Source organism: Mauremys reevesii, linkage group 1 (assembly GCF_016161935.1).
Source record: "Mauremys reevesii isolate NIE-2019 linkage group 1, ASM1616193v1, whole genome shotgun sequence".
Lineage (NCBI taxonomy): Eukaryota > Metazoa > Chordata > Testudines > Geoemydidae > Mauremys > Mauremys reevesii.
The window spans coordinates 189,136,076-189,159,047 of record NC_052623.1 but is presented as its reverse complement, the minus strand read 5'-3'; the positions used below and the strand labels follow the sequence as shown (position 1 = coordinate 189,159,047).

Here is a 22,972-nt window from a genome sequence, read left to right as displayed (position 1 = left end):
AACTGGCCCTCTATACAATTTTGGAAACTCGATGCAGCCCTCAGGCCAAAACGTTTGCCCGCCCCAGTCTAGATCTACAACAGGGATTCAGGCTCAGAGTTAGGCACCAAAGAATGGGCTCCACAAAATCTAGCCTGCTGAGCAGAGGAAGCTATTTATGCTAGTAAATAGGAAATAGTTGCGAGCGGTGAGGCCTGAGCCACCTGGGTGAGAGGGAGGTGCTGCCTTACACACAGCTGTGAACAGTCTCCTAGCCCTAGGCACTTGTACCAGGCCAAACCTTTCCTGCAAAACATGGTTGCAGTGGTGCCATTGCCCCTGCCCTCCTCCCTGTTATTCCCACTAGCCCAGTGGTCAGAGCTAGTGAGAGGAGCTTGCCAGGGCTTAGGCACCAAACCATGTGGTGGCATTAGGATGTTACTGGCAGAAGCTTTGGTGCCCATGGGATTTAGGCACCACGTGAGGTTGCAGCTGAGTGCTGTGAAGTGCTAACAGCTGGACTTGATTTAAAGTGGAAGTTCGGTGCTGTAGCCTTTTGTGGCTCTAGCCCTATGTCAGGTCAGGCTCTAGCCAGCTGGCTGCCACGGTACAGAGTATGTGCAATGTTGGCGAGTTACACCAATACAAGCCTCAACCAAAGGGGCTTGAGCTGGAAAGGGGGCCTGCACCTTAAAGCCCAGTCCTGCAAGGTGTGCGCAATGCTAATGCCAGCGGGAGTCCAGAATACTTGGTCAGTGCCAGGTCAGCACCCACTCTCACCAGGCAAGAGCCAGCATTAAAGGCAGTAAAAGAGTAGGTCGGTCATGCTGGTAGGCACAGACTCCATCAGCGGTAACTGATGCCTCTTTGCACAGTCTCAGCAGCTGCCTGAAGGGCTCTTCCCTAATCCCCCTTCAACTCTGAGCCCATGGACCCTCCACGATAGCATTGCCACAGCACAGGTATGCTAAGCACACACACATCCCCCACACCTCTACCTCGAACCTATCTCAGAACTAAAGGCCTGCAGTCTTTGTGCGACATGCCAGTTCTTATCACTAGTAAAAATGCTTTTTAAACTCCCCATTCTGAGCCATGACTGAAGTGGTGGCTGGGATTATACAAAATGAGGAAGTACAGGGAAAAACAGACTGGGCAGGAAATGCATCAAGGAGGGTGTCTGAAAGAGCAAGTGAATCAACTTCTAATGCTAAACCACAGAATTTGACCCTCACTTTGCAAAAAAGCTCTATAAAACTAGCATTGCTCTGATGGTTTTTCTAACACGCATTCCACCGTGCACAAGAAGTTGTCTCATTAATCATCACTCCCAGAACAGTCATTAAAAGAGGAAGAGGGAGCAATGAGCCACATCAGCATATAGCTCATAATTAAAGTTGAGAGTGTGAGGTGCTTACAAGGAATGGGGAAGCAAGAAAGTACGTGAGCATGAAAGAATTTGACAACTGGGCAAGGCTGAAAAACAACTCAGCATAACTAGAGTGGCGAACACACACATTTGTTGGGGGCAGAGGGGGTCACGGCAGCATTGTTGATGACCTGTACATAGGTGTGGAGGAAGAGTGAGGCCAGCAATGAAGAATAGCCATGGCTGTACACATTCCTCCCCTTGTAGTATGTGAAGGAACAAGACAAGTCCACCCCAACAATGCATTTTTTTTCCTTCTATGGAAAAATGAGAGTATAGTTAATAGAGAATATGCTCATTTCTGAAAACCAGTGCCTTATTTAAACAAGTGTGTGAGGAACCGGGTTTGGGTGGGTGGGACATGCTCTGCTGACTGAGCTGTGCAGATGTTAGCAGCAACCTGGAAGTGGAGGAACAACACATTTAGGCAGAATGTAATGACATGTACCTGGCTGAACCTTGGGGAGGGAAGCTATATACTTAGCCCCTGCTCCTGTTATGGCTTGTCAACAGGTTCCTGTATTTACCTTGTTGGGAGCTTTCTTCCAAAACATGGAGCAGGGTCGTGCATCTATGACCTCACTGTTACAGGGAGTAAACTACAAGCATTGCTAAAAACTGGCTTCAGCCCAGCATGAAGTGGTGAAGGGATACAGAGCCATTTCAACCACAGACTGTTATAATTCAAAGCCAGCCCTAAATTTTCATGACAAAGTTGTTTGCTCTTGCTATGAGAATAAGGGTTGTCAGCCTCAAGGGCCCGAATGGGGCCATGAGACTTAACTTTCCTCGCCCCTGGGAGCAGGCTTGCTGGTGTGCTCAATTACAATACTGTATGACCAGAATAAGGAGAGATTCTAGCAGACAAAACAGTCTAGACAATGTGAGCGGTCATGTCTATTAAATAGCGTTTCCAATAGTCTTCCTCCAAGAGGATCCTGTAATTTGTAATTTACGACAATCACAATTTTTGGTTAAAACGTGTTTGTAACGCTAAGCTCTCCTGCCAACATTCAGTCATCCTTGTTGTAGCCCCCCCTCCCCCTCAAGGAAGGACACCCTACTTTAGAGGAACCCAAGGTATGTCCTTGTCAGGCACTTTCTTTGTGATCCTGACACTGTCACAAGCCTCATTTGGAAAACTGAGAACCATTTATTTCTGCAAAACGCCTAAAGCCTGAGTAGGCCACAGTTACCAAACTCTTCCAACCTGTAGCACTGTTCCTAGTGGAGCTGGGTTGAGGTACGCTGAAGAAATAGAGTGGCGGGAACTAGCATGGACATTGCCCATACTGCACCTGGCCAATGGATAAGCAGGACTCCAGCGCTATCAGTGCAGCCAGTTTCACCAAAACTGAATTCTGTTTTCAAATAAGGATAAAAATGTCATTACAGGCTTCTTTGGGAGAGTGGCAGCTCCTAGACTCTGCCATCATGCCACTCACTACAGTGGCATAAGGATATGCACTCTTGCAGCACTAATGAACCCCCCTTTCTCTGTGTATATTGCATTAAGATGTGGCCCAGGGCATTCAAGTGTGAAGTAGTCACTAAGAGTTCTGTTGCTGCCCCCACACAAAACACAGCTCACTGGTCATTACTCCAGTTGAAGATCCTGAACCCTCCCTCCGCCATGATACATATCCACAACATTGTTGTCAAACTGTTGCTGCCGAAAACAATGGATACAGAAATAGATTCAGGCCAGTGTTCCAAGATGCCTTGACTGAAGTCAGAGCTCAGACGAGTTCTCATCTTCCGATGGCAGAGGGTTCTTGGGAAGATTTAACAACTCTTGGATCTTCTCGATATCTCTCTCCATGGTTCCTTCCTGAGTGTTACCGACAATTTCTTTCAAGTCAGCTTCAGTAACATTAAGCCTAGCTTTCCTAAAAGGGGAGAGGGAAGATAAAATAATTTCAGTTTCTGTACTCTCCCTCTAAGCATATAATTTGCAGCCCTAGTGTCTAGTTATCTCCTCCTGCTCATTGGTAAAACAAACACCAGTAACCTGAAAGCCCAAATCTTTAGTCTCTGTCTAGTTTTGTCACTATTTGTAAGTTTTTATGAGTCACACAAACAGTGTCATTGACAAGAACCAGGCTTATCCCTTTGAACACACTCCTTCCCCAAGCTGCCAGTCAAATGAATGCTCGAATTAAAAAAGAACAAGGAATGGTTACTTACCTTACAATAATGACAGTAACCGTCATTCTTCAAGATGTTCCACACACATGAATCCCACTGATGACGTCCACTGGGCCCCAGCACAGGCGTGTGGAATATTTTCCCTACCAGGGTCACACCTGCGCCATGCACGCCCTCAATCCCCCATCCTCCCCAAAGCAGATAAAGGGCAGAGTGACATCAACTACCACTAACTTCCTTTGCTGCCTAGAATCCTTATTTATAAGCTTCTGAGCTGCAGGAACAGAGGACAGGTCATGGGGTCCAGATGTGCAGAACATCTCAACAATAGTTTCTTATAAGGTAAGTAACCATCTTTCTTCTTTCAGTTGATCCCACTTGTGGTGATTAGCTAGCAGTCATCTTTCTAGATGGTGAGCTCTAGGAGTTATCTGAAAAGAGATTGCAAAACTGCTCTTCCAAAGTTGGCATCAGATCTTGAAGTAGTGAGTAAAGAATAATGTTTTGTAAGTGTATGAGCTGAAAACAGAGTAGGAGCTCTACATACTTCCAGTGCTGGAACTTGACTTGGGCATGCTATTGATGCAACTTAGTCTAACATCTGTAGTATGCAAAGTCATGGAAAAAATCTTAAAAGAGAGAGTGGTTCCGGAGCATGAGGCCGATGGCAACTGGGATAGATTACAGCATGGATTTTTATAAAGTAGATCGTACAAAACCAACTTGATTCTCTCTTTTGAGAAAGTAGAGATTTTTTTTAAAGGTGGAAAAGGAAATCTAATATTATCTCTGATATCAGTAAGGCGTTGATGAATGCATGAATGAAGAATTATAAAAAAAAAAAAGGGAAATGAAAATGAAAAAAAAGAAAAAGATAGGGAGAGGAAAGGAGAGACTGAAGAGGGTAGTATTGTAGGAACTGTCCAGGTTGGGGGGGGAGGGGGTGGAGAGGGGAGTGAGTTAGTCGGTTTTGGGTCCGATTTTTTTATTATATTTTATGCTGACCTGGGAACCAAGAGAGAGTAAGTGGGCTGAGATAGCTGATAAAGTTTAAGTTGGGGGGGGGGTTGGGAGGATCGAAGAGGATCAGGGATATTCTCTGACCTCTTTTAGATGACCTTGTAAAAAAGGATGGTATTCACAGGTGAGAAGAATAGTGAGAAGTTTTAGGGATGTCTAACAAGAACTTTAGTTATAAGCTGGGGACGCCAGTTGGGATGTAGGGAGAGGGAGGAGGAGGAGGAGGAGGAGGTAGGAGGAGGGATTGATGATGAGGGATGACTGATGTGAGAAATAAAATGTGTTGCATAAAAGCTAAATTAGGCTTGGGTTGCATTTAGGGTGGTATTTCTGGGAGTATTTATATAGGGTAAGGCTAGGAGATATCCATTTGAGTATTGTTGTAGTTTTGTTTTTTCACCATGTTCTTTTGAAGAATAGAAATAGAGAAGGATGAAAGAAGGGGAACTGAAAGGGCCACTAGAAGGATCCGCCAAGAATGGAAGGAGGAGAGAAGGAAGGGAGACTGAAAGGAGAGAACCTTGTTTTAAAGAAAAGAGAGATTAAGAATAAGAGGGATATAGAGAGATATAAATATATCAGAGGAGAAAATACTAGGGAGGAGAAGAATTATTTCAGCTCAGTGCTAATGTGACAACGAGAACAATCGGATATAAACTGTCAGTCAGGAAATTCAGGCTTGAAATAAGACGGAAGTTTCAATACTGGAACAGCCTTTCGAGGAAAACAGAACCTACCGAAAAAGACTTAGGAGGAAGTGCTAGAGAAGTTTAAGGATGAATGTTATGATAGATTAAGATGGATTTATGGGATGATATAATATAGGAAGTCACACTGAAATAGGTGGTAAATAGGTCAAAAATATAGTAAATGGTTTAATGTAGGTTATAAACCTTCTTTGGGGTTTGGCTGAGAGGTTCAGAGCCATGCCAGGGGGGGGCTGACCGCTTTTGGGCCTGGGAGCTTTCCTCCAGAAGGAAGGTTTTTTCCTGCCCCTGGAGGGTTGGGGCCTCATGGGGGCAGGGGTTTTCAGGAGGGGTGGTGGTGTGGCCTGCATCTTGCGGTGAGGAGGTCAGACTAGATGATCATGTCTGATCCATCTTGATCTTGAAATCATGAACTTGTGGTCTGGTGGAGTGAGTTCTGATTTTGATAGAGGGCTCCTCTTCTTAATATCATGAACAGTTCTAATACAATCCTCTACACATTTTGAAAAAAAAAATAGCCATCCCTTTTGGTTTGTTACCGTAAGCAATAACAAGTCTTGAAGTGTTATGACGAGTTAGTTCTTTATATGTAATGTAACAGCAATATTCTCACATCTAAAGGATGTAATTTAGATTCAGCAGGTGAAGAGTGAGGTTTTGGAAAAAAATGGTAAGTGAATGAATTGATAGATATGAAAATCTGATAGTACTTCTGCAATAAAAGATGGATGTGGTCTCAATTACTCTATCCATGTGAAAAACTGCATATGAAGGATTTATCATTGGGGCTTGTAATCTGCTTATTCTACAAACTGATGTTTTAGTGATAAAATAAGAAGATTGAGCTGCTGGAGTCTAACAAAGAAAAGGTTGAGAGGTGACTTGATTACAGTCTATAAGTACCTACATGGCAAACAAATATTTAATGATGGGCTCTTCAATCTAGCAGAGAAAGATATAACATGATCCAATGGCTGGAAGTTGAAGCTAGACAAATTCAGACTAGAAATAAGGTGTAAATTTTTAATGATTAGAGTAATTAAAAATTGGAACAATTTACCAAGGGTTGTGATGGACTCTTCATCACTGATTGTTTTTAAATCAAGATTGGATATTTTTCTAAAAGCTCTAGGAATTATTTTGGGGAAGCCTGGGCTATACAGGAGGTCTGACCAGATGATCACAATTTTAGGCCAGGAGGAAAGGACATGCTCGGAAGGGGTTCAGCATGTCCTCTTGGAAAGCAGGCAGCCCTCCACACACCGAGCCTACTTGGCAAAGTGGCCTCAGTTTTCCCGATGGGTGGCTGAACTAGGCGTCTCCTCCATGGCTTCCCTGATCCAGTTCATTTTGGACTACCTCCTTCACCTTAGAGCCCAGGGCCCGGCGCCTTCATCTGTCAGAGTGCACTTGGCGGCCCATATCGGCTTTCCACCTGCCAGTGCAGGGGCACATGGTATTCTCCCATGCCATGCCTGGCTGATTCCTTAAGGGATTGGATCGTCTCTTCCTGTACGTTAGGCCCCCGGTCCTGCAGTGGGACCTGAACTTGGTGCTGGCCTGGCTGATGGGTCCCTGGTTTGAGCCGCTAGCTAAGTGCTCCTGGTCACATCTCTCGTGGAAGGTGGCCTTCCTGGTGGCGATCATGTCGGCTAGGCAGGTCTCAGAACTCAGGGCCCTGACCTCTGAGCCCCCATACACGGTGTTCCATAAGGATAAGGTCCAGCTCCTCCCACGTCCTTCAGAGACCACCTTCAGGAGGAATGCCTACCACATGGGTCTGGACATTTTCCTGCCGGTCCTCTGCCCCAAGCCCCATGCATCCAGCGAGGAGCGTTGCCTCCACACGCTGATGTGAGACGGGCTCTGGCTTTTTACCTGGAGTGGACTAAGCTGTTCATGAAATCTTTGCAGCTGTTCATCGCCTCAGCCGAATGCATGAAAGGTTGGCCGATCTCCACTCAGCAGCTCTCCAACTGGATCATCTCGTGCATCTGTACCTGTTATGACTTGGCGGGAATCTCTCTACCACCAATTGTGAAGGTGCACTTGACTAGGGATCAAGCCTCGCCGGCTGACTTTTTAGCCCATGTCCCCATTCAGGACATTTGCAGGGCTGCCACATGGTCTTCAGTTCACACATTCACCTCGCATTATGCAATCGTCTCCTAAACCAGAGATGATGCCGGGTTCAGCAGGGCTGTGCTCCGTCCCGAGAATTTGTGAACTCCTACCCACCTCCAATAGATATAGCTTGGAATCACCTATTGTGGAATACACATGAGCAATCACTCGAAGAAGAAAAGACAGTTACCTTTTCCGTAACTGGTGTTCTTCGAGATGTGTTGCTCATGTCTATTCCACATCCCTCCTTCCCCTCTGTCGGAGTTGTCTGGCAAGAAGGAACTGAGGGTGGGGGGAGCGTGCAGCACCCCTTATACTGCACTACGGAGGCACCACTCCAGGGGTTGCTTGTGGTGCTCCCCTACGGGCACTGCTAGGGGAAAAACTTCTGACACCAGTGCACATGGTGAGCACACACATCTATTGTGGAATATACATGAGCAATCACTCAAAGAACTAATAGCTCTCTTCCATCTTTAGAGATTTTTTTAAAATATAATAAATATATACACTGTTCAGTTTTCAAAAGATAATAGTTTTAGGGGAGGTCTTCCTTCCCAAAGACTTCAGGCATCCCTTTTCCAATAAAGGGAAATGTAAAGCTACACGAGAAGAATTGTGACCGTGTTTGACTCCCCCCGACCCCAGCCTGCATATTGTAATAAAAGACTCAGTAAAGTCCAAACATTCTTTAAAATATATTAAAATCTGCTGTTTACTTTCCCAGCCACACGAGAAGTGAAGATGTTGGGAGAGTTTTGAGGGGAGGCAAGCTATAAATTCAAATTATTGTACTACAAAATAAGCAAATTGCAGCATTGACTTTCACTGGACAATAAACGGTGTAATCTGAGGCTAGATCAGTGGTTCTTAGATTGATCCCTGAAACGACCTGAGAATCAAATAGTGAGGAACTGGGGCTGGAAGCAGAAATGTACCATCCAATGCTCTCTCTTACAAATTGGTTTGCCAGATGAAAAAGTCGGAACTACAGCCATCTCTGATCAGTGATACAGATTCACTAATTTAGATAGCGCAACATTTTTTCTTACCACTCTGCTAACTTCTGTTCATGCAGCAATCTTCTTTCACGTAGTCTTTTCTCCTGTATGCTCTCACCAGCGAGCTTCTGCACTGCCATCAACAGCCCTCCTGCAGGGATGCTAAGAGGTGGAGGAGGAAGTTACAGATAAGCCATCAGAAGACATTAATAGTGATAGTTTACTGGCAATAAGGAATGAGTGTGGGGGAGGGAGGTCAGTGATGCATAACCACCTCCAATATTCAGACCCTCCTTTTCACTAGGTGTGACAATCACTGCATGAAACTCAACTCCCCATACAGCTATTCCGGAAACATAATACCCCTGCTACAACCGTCTGATGTGCTTCGTAAGCACTTATTAAGCTTCTTATCAGACAAGGTAGGTCAGTATTATTAAAATTTTACCGCTGGGAAAACAGTCACAGAGAAGCTAAGTGATTTGCCCAAGGGCATACGGGCAGTCAGTGGTGAAGCTGGGAAGAAAATCCAGGAGTTCTTGCTGCTAGTCTCCTGCTGTCACCAGTATACAACACAGCTCCTCAAGAAAATGCTACATCCTCTTTACTTTTGGCAAATTGTCCTGAGAAGCCAACTGAATAGCTGGTTAGTAGAGACATTAAACATGGGGAGAAGGGGCAGGAGGAGAGAGGATCATAACACTATTGTTACTTTTCTGTTTTAATGGTAATCAGCATCTTCTATGGCCATTTAAGGTGCAAGCACTGATCACCTCTAAGGAGAAAGGGAAATCTCCATGTATCCAGCCATCACTGGAAGAACAATGAAATATAAAGTACGGAAAAACTGGATGAGGACTTTTGGAGACAGAAATCATCATGGTCCAAAAAAGGGATGCAGAAAATCCAGCTGGCTGCTGAGGGTCTGGGAAGTCTGCTGCAGCCCCTCCTAAGATTCAAGGCTTGACTTGGGAGGTTATTATCCAACATACAGTAGCTAAAGAATATAATTCTGACCCTGGTTATTGATTTGGTATGTGTGCAGCTTACCCGAATGCTGCTCCAAGGACACTGCCAGCTGCCATTTTGCTCAGGCCCAAATGCATTCTGAACAGGCCTCCTGTAACGGCTAAAACACACAAGCCACAGACATGAACCTCTAAGGAGTCCTAGCACCACCCAGCCCCTCCCTCCCCCTCCCCCTCTCCCTCTCCGAGGGAACTGCTCTGCCACTTCTACCTCCCACCCCCTGAATGCCAAAAGCCAGTCTCAAGAGAACAGAAACCAAATACTGAGCCAGCAGTGGCTCTGCCAATCTCTGAGGGGCCTGAACATGTGTGATTGTCTGTACCTTAAGTTCACCGCTTTGGGGGGAATGTCACAATATGGTGTCACATGACTCAGTAAAGCTGCTTCACTCCCAACAGTCACGTTTTGGCCTCGGTTGCCATATTTCCAATTCAATTTGGAAGGGAAGATGAGAGTGGCAACCCAATACGTATTTTTTTTAAATCTGTAACTTCTCTAACACTAAACACAGCACAAAATTTCTTCCAAAAGAGCTGTAAGAACTAAATGCTTGGGGAGGACTACGAGCCCACCCACTACTGAAACAGAGCTACCTCTGACAGAGCACAGCAGTTGTTCAATAACAACCAGTAATACTACTTAACAATTTAAAACAGGAAGTGAGGAAAAATATAACCAACTGGAACCACAATATATGCTTATATAAAGATAACATACAGAAGGAGACCCTGTTTTGTATCTAGAGCAAACTTAAAAATGATCTTTCCCTTGGAAACATTTGTAAGCAGCAGCATTAAGCTGTTATGAAGAGAAGGAAGGAATATGCATACCCCCTCATTGATGGATTTCTAATGCTCATTTCTCATTTTTGAGATGAGATATTATACACTGTTCTGCCACACTTATACTACCCAAGCACCTTTCACTCAAGAAGGGCAACAAACTTTCAAACATTAACTAAGCCTTGCAACTCCCTGGTGGGTTAGGAAAGTTTTATCAACCCTGTATTAGGAATGGGAAACAGGCACACTGTGGTTAATTATATAAATAAAGTTAGTCAGTGGCAGCAGAGGAAATCCAAGCCAGGAGCGCTGACTCCCACTGACTCAAATCAAAGACAGTATCTCCTCACTCAAACAGAACAGAATATAGAAATAAAGTAATCTCACCTCCTGCGGCAGCGAAGTGACTGAAGGTGGTTTTATTGCGGTACACGGACAGACCAGTGCTCACTGTGCTGCAAGCGTGGGGCACAGAAAGAGTCAGAAGGCAGACCTGAACAAAAAGCACACTCGACAATACAGCCCTATGGAACCCAAATCAGGGAGCTAAGTGGTCAGCCCACCCCATCCTCCCTATAGCCGATCTGTCTGGGACACACATGGTAGCCACTAATGCACTGACCTCAATCCCCTTACAGGATGTGGGGGAGCACTAGAACGCCAAGGTTTTTTATGTAATTTTTTTAAACCATCATTTCCAAGCATAAATTTAAAACCATATGAAGTCTGCAAGCAGGTTAGACCCAAAAGTGAACCTATCAATCATGACAGTGTACCGTGAACATTTTGTGGGAGCCACAAGCATGGCTGGTCAACTCCTAAAGTGCAGCCTATGTCTCTAACTACTGAGTGAGGATAAAACCATCAACTGGGAGTTGTTGGTTTCTTTTTTTTGGGGGGGGGGGGGGAAAAGAGTGGGAGGAGGGTAATTGCTGGTCAAGCTTAAGGTTAGTGGGAAGGAGGAATGAAGCAGAAATTCTGTATTTGGATTTTAGGAAGGCATTTGATTATCTCAAAAACTTACTCCCAAAATGACTATAAAATGGTTTGCACATGGATACTGTCATGTAGTCTGAAAACTGGCTATAGAATAAAAATCCAAGGGGGTAATGAAAAAGGGCAATGTCTCAAGCTGTGCAGAAGATGTCTGAAGACAGCTGTGGGGAAACCACAGGAATGTGTGTTAGGTCCAGTATAGTTAACACAATTAAAGTTCCAGAAGAAGGAGTAAACAGTACATCAATTAAATCTGAAAATGGTACTAAACTGTGAGGAACTGCAAACACCGGTGAGGTGGGTCTTTCAATCTTTCCTGATGAAACTGTTCCACTTTGTATTCAATATTCAATGGACTGAAGAATGACTCTATGGGCCAGTGATTAGGGCACTCACCTGGGATGGGGGAGAGTCAAGTTCAAGTTCCTGCTCCAATGACTACTTCAGTATTTCATGAAAAATGGAACAGCTACATCAGAAACAAGGTTCAAATCCCCCCTCTGCCTGAGAAGAGCAGGAACCTACTGCAGATCTCCCACCTCCCCAGGTGACTGCTCTAACCATGAGGCTTCAGGGCTAAAGGAGGTGACACCTCCTCCTCCTCATCCATTTTTTGAGGAAAAAGCATTGACCTGGCTGAAGCACCACAGCTGTGAACCCCGAGTGGAGAAAAACCTCTTCCTCCAGTCCAAAGTCGGAGAGGAGTGGGACTTGGGCCACACCTCTCTCCTCAGCATTTCCTATTGGTTAACTTAGGCAACAATCCACTAAGCTTGCTGGCTTTTGTAGATATCCCTTTTAGGCACCTATCTCTCCCCATGCATTGGGCCTTACTTGAAGTTGTGGATTCTAATAGGTGGCAGAACATCTAAATTTAGGCATCGCAATCCTGAGCCCACATTCCCCTTTCTGGATTTAGCCCCAAAAGTGAAACCAACCATTCTGTTTTCATCTTCCACGCTCAGTGAGAAGTCAAAAGAAAGCAGAGTGTTAATGGTGAAAAATAAATTACATTTGTTTTAAAAAGCTTTTTTAAAGTATGATTTTCAACCTGACAGAGTCCCTTTAACACTTATAGCTGTTATTTTCACCTAAACAGATCTCTGCAGGTTCTTATCCTGATATTTCCCCACAACCACAGATATGGAAAACTTACTTAAATATTGCCACAAAAGTAGCAATTCTCCAGCTCCAGCGCCAGCCGTAACGGATGAATCCCCTGAGTGCAGCACGATGTGCAGATTGCTATGGGGAGAATGAGAGACTGTTACAGGTCTTAAACTCACTGTCATTTCACTGCACACAGACTTGCGGTACTTTCAGACGATGATACTTGAGACACTGGCTATTCTATTAGGATTACCCGTCTTGATAGAACTCAAACTGATGGAATTGATACACTGGTTCCATCTTAAGGGGAAACAGCCCCCATTTCTCTCAGCCATTCAACAGGAAACCTGAGAATTAATTTAAATGTTTAATTCCAATTGGTATTTCCAATCCTAGAGCTGAAGGCAGCCATCTTGCAGAAAAGTAATGTCTTTTATGACACTGGCAGTGCAGAAACCTAGTGGGACAGAAACTTGAAACTAGTTTCTAACTGATTTTAACTATGGATTAATAGCATTAAATAACTAAATGATAACCATTTGGCTTAAACATTAAGAAGGACCTTCAAGCAGCGTAGTTTAGGCCTAACATTTAAGCTTTGTATATAAACAAGGTTTTACAAGATGTAATATTAATAGAAATCTCATGAAATTTTAAAACATTCCAATTAAGATTGCTTAAATCCAACACCCTCTTTTGCAGCGCTTGCAACCCACATGCTGTAGCACGGGTGCAAACGTATAATTGCCTGTAACAGACTAGAAACACAGAGAGAAACTGGGTGCGCTAGTTTTTTTGTGGCAGCTGAGCAAAATGCCAGAACTAAACAAATACTATAAATGATTAAAAGTATGTTTAAAGTCATTTCTATTTTAACTTCCAAATTACTAACATAGGTAAGATTTAAAAAAAAATAAAAGAGTCCCTTTAAAGGCATGATCCAGTGAAATATAAAATATTCTTTTTTGTAGCTGGATGTAATGACAGAATACAATTACAATTATTCAAGTGTTAAATAAAACAAAAAATGCTGACAAGCAAAGGAGAAGTTACCAATCTGACAGCCTCATGATGCAGATTATGAGAGAACCTGGTTGCCATTAAAACACACTGGAAATTAGACAACATTTTTGTAAGCCATTTTTTGAAATAATAGAATTTGCCTAATTTAATAGCTCAAATATAACTTTGAGTACATAAGCACGCAGAATGTGAGCATAATTCAGCACTTAATTGAGGTACATCATTACCACAGATGGTTACACAAACTATATATTTATGAATATAAATCAAAGAGTTTGGTAGTTTTCAAATACAATCACAGTAACTGTGCATGAAAATTACGTAGGTAATTACACTCACATTTTGCACACTTACCTGTATTAAAAATATCTTGCCAATGGGAACTGAATTCTCTGTTGTACGCTAGAGCGCCAAATGAGAAGTACCGTACAATACTATAACTTTACAACGTCAGCACCCAGTAAGTGACGCAGCAGCCCAATTTGTTAAATTTGCAACCACAAGCCGTGCCAATCTAAAAATTCATATTTAAGTAAGGATGTTTTTCTTTCAAGTTTTAACATTTTGGTCTAGCACAGCAAGTCAATCTGTCACCTGAAAAAGTTGGCCTGACTAACAGCCAACATGTACAGCAGGGCTGGGCAAACTACGGCCCACGGGCCAAATCCAGCCCCTCAGGGCTTTGGATTCGTCCCATGGAATTGCCACCTCCGTGGCGCTGCAGGACTGAGGCAGGCTCCCTGCCTGCCCTGGCCCTGCACCACTCCCGGAAGCAGCTGGTACCACGTCCATCCGGCCCCTAGGGGAGGAGGGGGTGGCAGAGGGCTCTGTGTGCTGCTCTGACCTGCAGACACCGTCCCCGCAGCTCCCATTCGCCGGGAACAGGGAACCACAGTCAATGGAAACTTGGGGGGGGGGGGGCGGTGACTGCAGGCCAGGGCAGTGCATGGAGCCCTTTGACCCTCCTGAGGCCGCCAGCCGCTTCCGGGAGCGGCGTGGGGCCAGGACAGGCAGCGAGCCCCTCTATTTCAGGCTCTTTGCTGCAGAAAACAGGCTCTACAAAAAAGGAGCAGTTTTGGTTCCAATATGCATGATTTTGGTCCATACCACAGCATCCAGACGGTTCTGAAAAATCTCTGCTTGGCTCCGCTCAATATATTGTGTCTTCGCATGCTGAAAAGCTGGCAAACCTCCATACATCCAGCCAATGACAGCCCCTGAAAACGTAGCTTTGATAATGTTGAGAGTTTCTTCTGGGTACTGCTGTAGTTCACTGGCACAAAGAAACAATGTTACTGGAGATTTAGCATTTGGGAGCACTGCTAACCTAAAAGAGTCAATCCAGCTAAAACGTATCACGCATGGGATCATTTCAGACACTACTCTTCAAATTATTGCATTTACAGATTGAACTCATAATCTGCCATCAATATTATATTTTATTTATATTATAAATTATATTTTAATTTAATATTTATAAATTATAAACATTATATTTTTTTTTAAATCCTTCTTGGGCAGAACTGGACAGCTAAAGCGAATGGGACACAGAGTCTTTCACCTTTTATTCACAGGTTCTGTTGTAGTCAAGATCAGTAGTGTTCAAAAATCCATTGCATCTAATGGCTGTTTGGAGATCTATGTGAAATGAATTGGTGGGTCTCAGGGTATTTAAAAACCCACACCCCTAACAAATGTCACTCAAGGGAAGTCTCAGCAAAAAGGCTACGGATTGAGTGAACTCTGGAGACTGTGCTTTCTCACTCCTAGAATGAAAGGGCAATACAGAATATCACAAAGGTAGTGTTGCCAGTTATCATGATTTTATTGTGAGTTTTGTGATATTGGGTGTTATTCTGAAAGCCCCAGTTCCTGGAGTCAGATGATCACAGGAGAATCTCAGCTTTTGTTTTTAAAAGGTAAATTTCTAGCCCTCCAGGTTGTGGAGAAAAGATCAAAAACATGATTCAAATGCACCCCGAAAATCTCTGAATCCAGACAGCAAATTAAATGATATTTAAATCAATCTCATGATTTTCCAGGGCTAGGGGTTAGCATAGACCATGCTCACCCCAGAGAGGAACATGATCAGTATTAGCAGGTTGCTCGTGTTGTTTCCCCGCCTGATGAAAACAGTGCTATTTTCCCTTATAAGTGTGTTACTTTATGTACTAGGCATGAATTTCTGAGTGAGCAGGTCAGACTGGGTGCACATCCATGTGGTTGTGAATGATTCACCAACGGGTGTTGCACCAGGCAAAGGTGTGAATGGCTGTGCAGGATGAGCACTGGGATGAGGAGGCCAGGTAACCACAGCAGCATGTGTGTGTGTGAGATGGGCAGATAGATGGGTGTGTATGTGTGTGAGAGAGAGACACACACACACACACGGCTGGGTGAGAGGGAATGGATGGCAGACTGGATAGATAACCACAGCAGAGTGTCCATCTGTGGGGGGGGGGGGGATAGACAGACAGACACAATCACAGCAAGGTGTGTGTGTTGGGGGACACAGATAACCACGGTGGGGGAGAGGGGACAGACAACCACAGCAGAGCGCGCGCGTGTGTGGGTGTGGAGGAGGGACACACACACACAGACACACACACACACACAGACAACCACAGCAATGTGCGCGGGGGGGGGGGGGCGCCGCACACACACACACGGGCGGAGGGGACGGGCTGCCCCGGCCCCGGCCCCGGCCCCGGCCCTTGCAGGCCCGGCCCGGCGTTACTCACTCGCGGTGCCAGAGCTCCCGCAGCCGCTCCCAGCCCGCGTCCGGGGGCTCCGCGGTGCCGACGTGCCGGGGCGCCGAGCCCAGCCCCGGGCCGCTCCCGGGGCCGCCATGCCCGGCTGCTGCCGCGGAACCGCGGGCGGGCTCCAGCCTCCGGCCTCCGGCCCCGCAGCAGGGAGCGCGGCCCGGGCCCGGACGCCTGGTTACCCCCGGCGGCAAGAGCGGCCTCGGCCCGGCCCCGCTCCGCCCCCTGCCGCCCGGGAGGCGCAGCGCAAGCGGCGGCCTGGCCCCGCCCCGCCCATCGCCCCGCCCCGCCCATCGCCCGCCAGGGCCGGGCGGCAGCGCTGCCCCCCCCCCGGCCGCGTCTGCCCGGTCGCGTGCGCTGCGCCAGAGCCCCAGCGGCAGCGCCCAGAGCGGGGCACGCGGGGATCCCGGCCCCTGGGCACAGGCGCGGGAACTTGCGGGGGGGGGCTGCCTGGAGGTGGTTCCCCTCACACACCAGGGCTGACAGTTGGGTTCAATGGCTCTCAGCGCCGCCCCTCTACAAACTGCTCCAGCGCCACCGCCCCATAGCGCGCAAGCAGCCAGGTGTACAGGCGCCCAAACACTATACCAGGGGTCGGCAATCTTTCAGGAGTATTCAATTAGTCACTCTAATTTAAGGTTTCGCGTGCCAGTAATACATTTTAACCTTTTTAGGAGGTCTCTTTCTATAAGTCTATAATATAGAACTAAACTATTGTTTTATATAAAGTGAAAAAGGTTTTTAAAATGTTTAAGAAGCTTCATTTAAAATTAAATTAAAATGCAGAGCCCTGCAGACCGATGGCCAGAACCCGGGCAGTGTGAGTGCCACTGAAAATCAGCTCGTGTGCCTACCTCTGCAATATACCAACAGCAGCAGCTGTACAGCCACATAACTTGCATCCACTATAGACTGTAGTGTAGACATGGCCTAAGAGCCATCAGCCTAACACCAACACATTAACCAAGGAAAGAGCTTCACGCACACAAAGACTCTCTTTCTCTCTCTCCCTAACCGCCAATGGCTTGGAAGATGCATACCTACTGCTGACCAAGGAAAATGCTTTCCCCCAGCAGACTTTCACTCTCTCTCTCTCTCTCTCCAGCTTGGAAGATGAATGCCTAGTGCTAAGCAGAAGCAGCAGCTTTCAACCAGGAGAAAGTAGAAAACAAGGCAGCCCAGCTGCCCAAGATCCACTGAACATACATATTTTGGAGTACACATCTCAGGAATAATGTCACCAACACTCACCATTTTATCACAAACTTCTTAGTTGTGTTCCCCACCCCACCCCCACAAAACCCTAGTTCCTGGACTCAGGTGATTTTTGTGAGGCACAGCTTTCATTTAAAAAAAAAAAGGTACGTTTGTAGACCTCATGGGTGTGGAGAAAAGCTTGAACATGATCCAAGAGGATCCTGTGGGCTCAGAAACCAGAAGCAAATAAAAATACCCCCACCCATTTGTTATTTTTAAGCCAATCACATTAAGTGTAGGGACCTGAATGATTGTGGTTGGTAAGACTGATAACTGCACTAGATTATTCAAATCCGAGAAGCCCCAAAGGGTTCCAACTCAAAATCCTGAAAACCTAGATTCCAGCTTAATAGAACCCACAAAAATAAACACCAATTTGTTTCTCAGTGTGCTTTCCAAAGTAATAGACCATGCAATATACAGTAGAGGGGCAATCTACTCATAGGAAATAATTTGATGAATTGCAATCTTTTTTTTTCCTGTTTTCAAATTATCCCAAAACAGACTGATTGCTACTCATTTGTTCATTATTAAAAAGTATTTAACACTTTATGCAACCGTATTTCAGCCTATAGGCTAATTGTGAACTGTTCACTTCTGCAATTTATGGTGTCCGATTGCTCACCTAACTTGTACAGTCTTGTTTCTGCTTTTTGATTGCTTGAGCATTTTATAAGTGAGGAAGAAAAACAAAAATATTTCATGACGACCATGGAAACACATGCACAAGTTTTCCTAGGACTTAAACTTTGTCAACATTCATGTAAGAAAAAAAAATTACATGTACAAATATTTGTGGAAAACTAATAAAAAGGGTCACCAAGAACATTGGAGCAAAGTTGTAGCTTTTATTTGAAGTAATGTTTATGAAGAAAGTTTGGCAATACTGGCCCACTTCTATCACACATGTAGGCACCACTGAAATACAAGCACCTCCAAAGTGGAACATGGCAGCCAGCACACAGTACAACATCCCAGAAATGGGATATTTCAACCCTCACTTTATCAATAATTACTAGGGAATCTTTCATGTCCACACAAAAGTACAAAAAGGATCTTGGTTTGTAAGGGTACGTCCATACTTACGGCCGGGTCGACGGGTAGCATTCGACTTCTTGGAGTTCGAACTATCGCGTCTAGTTTGAACTCCGAACGCGCTCCCGTCGACTCCGGAACTCTACCACCGCGAACAGCGGTGGCGGAGTCGACGGGGGAGCCGCGGACTTTGATCCCGCAGCGTCTGGACAGGTAAGAAGTTCGAACTAAGGTAGTTCGACTTCAGCTACGCTATTCGCATAGCTGAAGTCGCGTACCTTAGTTCGACCCCCCACCCTAGTGTAGACCAGGCCTAAGATTTCACTGTCCTCCCTTCCCCAGTAAAGGGCAAAGAGCTCCATTTATCTACTTCCAAAAGAGATACGGCAGGTTCAGCCCTATTGTGATTTGAATGTAGGGTGATCTGACAGCAAATTGAAAATTTGGAATTGGGTGGAGGTGGGTGTGTGTGTGTAATAGGTGCCTATATAAGAAAAAGACCCAAAAATCAGGACAGTCCCTATAAAATCGGGACATCTGCTCACCCTATTTGCATGTATGGTTGGAGGAAGTTGTGTTTCAATCCTGATGCTTAGGTCATTCACGCCGGTGCCTCTGCTTACAGTTCCTTACATTACAGTTCTCTGTCTCGTTCAGTAGGATAAAAGGATATTTTTAAAAAAAAGTACTAGAAATGAAACCAAGGCTATATTCCTTTTTGAAATGCAAAAGTATAGTTCAGGGAAACCTTAACCATGCTGTACCCAGAACTGAAGAAATAAAAGAGGGAGTAGTACCTCCCCCCAGACCTCACAATCTACAATCCCGAGCTGGTCCTTGTGTACTTTAGTGTTCATATCTTTTTTCTTCTTTTTAAATTCTGACTGGAAAATTAGTGCTGATGCTCTGAGGCTGAGCTCTTTCTGCTTATACCCATTCAAAATGCTGCTGGAAATGATAAGTTGCCTGGCTCATTGCTCTGACTACATCATCCCTTTCTATCGCTCCATTGGCTCATCCTTCTCCATCTCATCGAGCACAAACTACATACCTTCACTTTCAGAGCCCTTCCTAGCCTATCCTCACCTTACCTATCATATATGCCGTTGAGTTGGCTCTCTGCCTCTGCATTGCCTTCATCACCCATGTTACATTTTTTAAAAGCACTTTCATATTCTCTCCCAGGCTGCCCCTCAAGCTTGGGAGGAGCTCCCCATAAACACCTGCCAGGCTATATCCTTGTTCTCCTTCAAATCTCTCCTTAAAGCTCCCCTTTGCCACGATGCCCACAACAAACTTGACAAGAGATAGCCAGCTGGTGTGCTGAGACCTCTGCCTAGCACACTTACCAGTACTGGCTCACTGTTTCCTTGGGCTCCCCAGTCTCTGTCTGTATTCACCTGTTGTCTCTTGTCTTAGATTGTAAACTCTCTGGGGCAGGCACTGTCTTTGTATTGCATTTGTACACCGCCTATCACAGTAAGATCCCGGTCCTTAATGAGGGCTCCTAAACCACAGCTGCACTACAAATGATAAAACTGCCCTATTCTGTGAGTATAACACACTGCCCCAAGAATGTGTTACAAATGTTACTCTGGAGGGAGAAACCACCCCTAGGATGGAGATGGGACTTCAGCCTCCTGCCAATGCAATCTTTGGCTTCTCTGCTGAGACAGGCAGCAAGGGGGCCAATTAGTTGCACCTGGTTTAGCGATGTGACCACCTGCCTACAAGGAAATGAACTTAGTTCCCTAAATTATTTCACGTGGGCCACTGAATAGCTTTCAGGTGGTAACAATTTTTAATCTCTACCAATTTTGGACAAGATTTGAACTAGTAACTTTAAGGTATATCGACACTTATGGTGATGTGTAGAGTACTGACACTGTACGCCCAGCTAGCATGGGCATAAATAGCAGTGCAGATGGGGAGACATGGCTTAGGTGAGCAGAATGCCCTCCATGCCTGAACCCCCAGGGATATACCCAACATGGTTCTCTACACACCCAAAGAGTGACTTCCACGTCTACACTATTTTTACAAGGGCAATGCCCTGCTGCCTTCCTGCTCTCTGAGCCTTTTCCAGTCACATGTAGCTACACACCACAGTGACAAAGGTGGACACAGCCTGTCTTTCACTGTAGCATGTAGCAACACGTGTAGCGCCTGTACTCTACATGCTCCCTTAAGTACAGATATAGCTTTAGATGCAAAAGGCTCCACTTCTCAATCCCATTCCCATGAGCTATCCAATTCCTCAAAAAAACATCTCCCCAAAGAGAACAAATGGTAAGGAATGTATATATTGCTACATCCTGTTGGGCAGAACAGCTGTTGACTGTCCAGTTCCTTTATTATGACAGAATCATTCTTTTGGTTGAGAAATAATTCAGCCAATAAAAAGCATTGTTTTTTGTTTTTAATCCAAAAGCACTTCATTAAAAACAAAAAGGATTTAAAAATACAGTAGATAAATCTATCATTTCATATAATTCCGTCTCCTCATTAAAACCTGTCATTCAAGCTTTTATTAAAAAGTCTTCCAATATTACACAGTTCTGACTCCAAGCTATTCATTTCCTGATTTTATTCTTTTACATGCTGGGTCAGCCCAGCCAGTGGTCCTGTAATTGGCGCTCTGCACTGGAAATTGATGTTTGCCTGTCATGTCTAGTTCTTCTTGCCCTGTACTGGGGCCTGATGTTAGGGTGTGTTTGTGTGTGAGAACTCTGCAGCACCCCAATCTGCCAGAAGTCAGAAAAATCAGGTCACGGCTTTTTCTACTCCTCTTTTTCTACGCCTCCTGATTCAGTTGCCAAAGGAGGAGGAGGGGGTAAGTAGTTGTCTCCATCTCCCCTCTTTTTCCACTCCCCACCCCACCAGTTATCTAAGTAACACATGGCCAGCCAACGAGTTGCAGTACTCACATGAGATGCAAAAACCTCAAAAGAGTGAGACCCCAAGCAGTTGCTTACGCTGTTGTGCTTTCAGACAGTCTTAGCACTTTATTTCATTCTGCAATGAGCCCACCACACAACTAAGGAACCATGTTGATGGGCTGCAAAAAGAATTGCTCCAGTGACATCCAACCTTGCATATTCAAAGCCAATGTGCTGAGAATCATGCAGGCTGGTACTGTTAGCACAGCATGTACATGGTCAAGGAGACAGTCTCAGCTCACAGAGACGGACAGTTCACAGCTTACATGGATAAGACAGAGGAGGTTACTCACCCTGTGCAGTAACTGACGTTCTTCAAGATGAGTGTCCCTGTGGGTGCTCCACTCCAGGTGTTGGTGCATCCCTACGCCTTCACACAGAGATTTTTACAGTACTCATACCGATCATGCACACACAGAGCCTCCCCGCCCCCGAGTGTACCTTAATAGTATGCGTGCATGACCAGTCTCCTCAGTTTCTTCTCTACAACGGAGGCTACCCCAATTCCAAAGTAGAGGGGAGAAGGGTGGATAGTGGAGCACCCACAGGGACACTCATCTCGAAGAACGTCAGTTACTGCACAAGGTGAGTAACCTCCTCCTTCTCTTCTTCTTTGAGCGATGTCCCTGTGGGTGCTCCACTCCAGGTGATTTAAAGGCATGGTACCTCAAGGAGGTAGGGACTTCAGATTTGGTAGGAATGCAGTAGATAATACAACTCTGCCTAATTGTGTATCAGAGAGAGGGCCTTGAGTAAAGGTACAGTGCTTAACAAATGTGTGTTCAGAAGATCAAGTGGCCACTTTACAGATGTCAACCAGGGGAACTTTGCGTAGAAAAGCCCTGGAGGTAGTCACTGATCTATTGGAGTGAGTTTGGATGCCAGCTGGAGGCGTAACTTTCTTTATCTGATAGCACAGTCAGATACACTCAGAAATCCAGTTTGAAAGTCTCTGGGTAGAAATAGGTGTCCCTTTGGAATGCTCCGTGATGGAGACAAAGAGTCTAGAAGAGTTCCTAAAGGGCTTGGTTCTATCCAAAGAGAAGCACCAAGCCCTGCGTACGTCTAACGTATGCATTGTGGATTCAAAAGAGTTTGCATGTGGTTTAGGAAAGAAGGTTGGTAGGTGTATCTGCTCATTGATGTGGAATGACGAATGCACCTTTGGAAGAAATTTGGGGTGTAATCGAAGGGTAACCTTGTCCTTAAAAAATAGTGTATATGGTGGGTCCGCCACAAGAGCTGCTATTTCTCCTGCCCGTCTGGCAGAGGTGATTGCCACTAAGAATGCTGTTTTCATAGAGAGATATAAGAGGGAGCAAGTGGCTAGGGGCTCGAATGGTTGTTGAGTTAAGCAGGTTAATACTAAGTGAAGGTCCCACAGAGGGGTAGGAGGTCTGTCTGGGTATAGGGATTGGCATCCTTTGAGAAAACGCTTGGTGACTGGATGAGCAAAAACAGAGGTATTGTCGATCTTGTCATGAAAAGTTGTAATAGTGGCTAAGTGGACTTTGATGGAGCTGAAAGAAAGGCCTGATTGCTTAAGGTCTAATAGGTAGTCAAGTATGAGCAGAAGAGGTGCAGAAGTAGGAGGAAGTTGTTTAGTTGAACACCATTGTGTTAATCGCTTC

The 22,972-nt window shown here is 45.2% G+C and overlaps 1 protein-coding gene across 1 annotated transcript; it reads right to left on the bottom strand.

The window, feature by feature from the left end:
* Nucleotides 1–81: 81 nt before the first annotated feature.
* On the bottom strand, nucleotides 82–19,549 carry TIMMDC1 (translocase of inner mitochondrial membrane domain containing 1). Its single transcript, XM_039544544.1, has 8 exons — nucleotides 19,494–19,549; nucleotides 16,090–16,467; nucleotides 14,456–14,621; nucleotides 12,372–12,460; nucleotides 10,607–10,674; nucleotides 9,459–9,537; nucleotides 8,460–8,570; nucleotides 82–3,297 (listed from the first exon to the last, which is right to left on the bottom strand). Exons 1-8 carry the CDS (start codon nucleotides 19,547–19,549, stop codon nucleotides 3,141–3,143), a joined length of 1,104 nt encoding a protein of 367 aa, XP_039400478.1. The 3' UTR covers nucleotides 82–3,140.
* Nucleotides 19,550–22,972: the final 3,423 nt, after the last annotated feature.

Coding starts and splice junctions, on each gene's coding strand:
- TIMMDC1 (XM_039544544.1), bottom strand. CDS start 19,549: ATGGGTGATGAAGGCAATGCAGAGGCAGAGAGCCAACTCAACGGCATA. Junction 14,622..16,089: donor CGGGAGCTCTGGCACCGCGA/GTGAGTAACGCC, acceptor TCTTTGTGCCAG/TGAACTACAGCAGTACCCAG. Junction 9,538..10,606: donor TCACTTCGCTGCCGCAGGAG/GTGAGATTACTT, acceptor TGTGTGTTTTAG/CCGTTACAGGAGGCCTGTTC.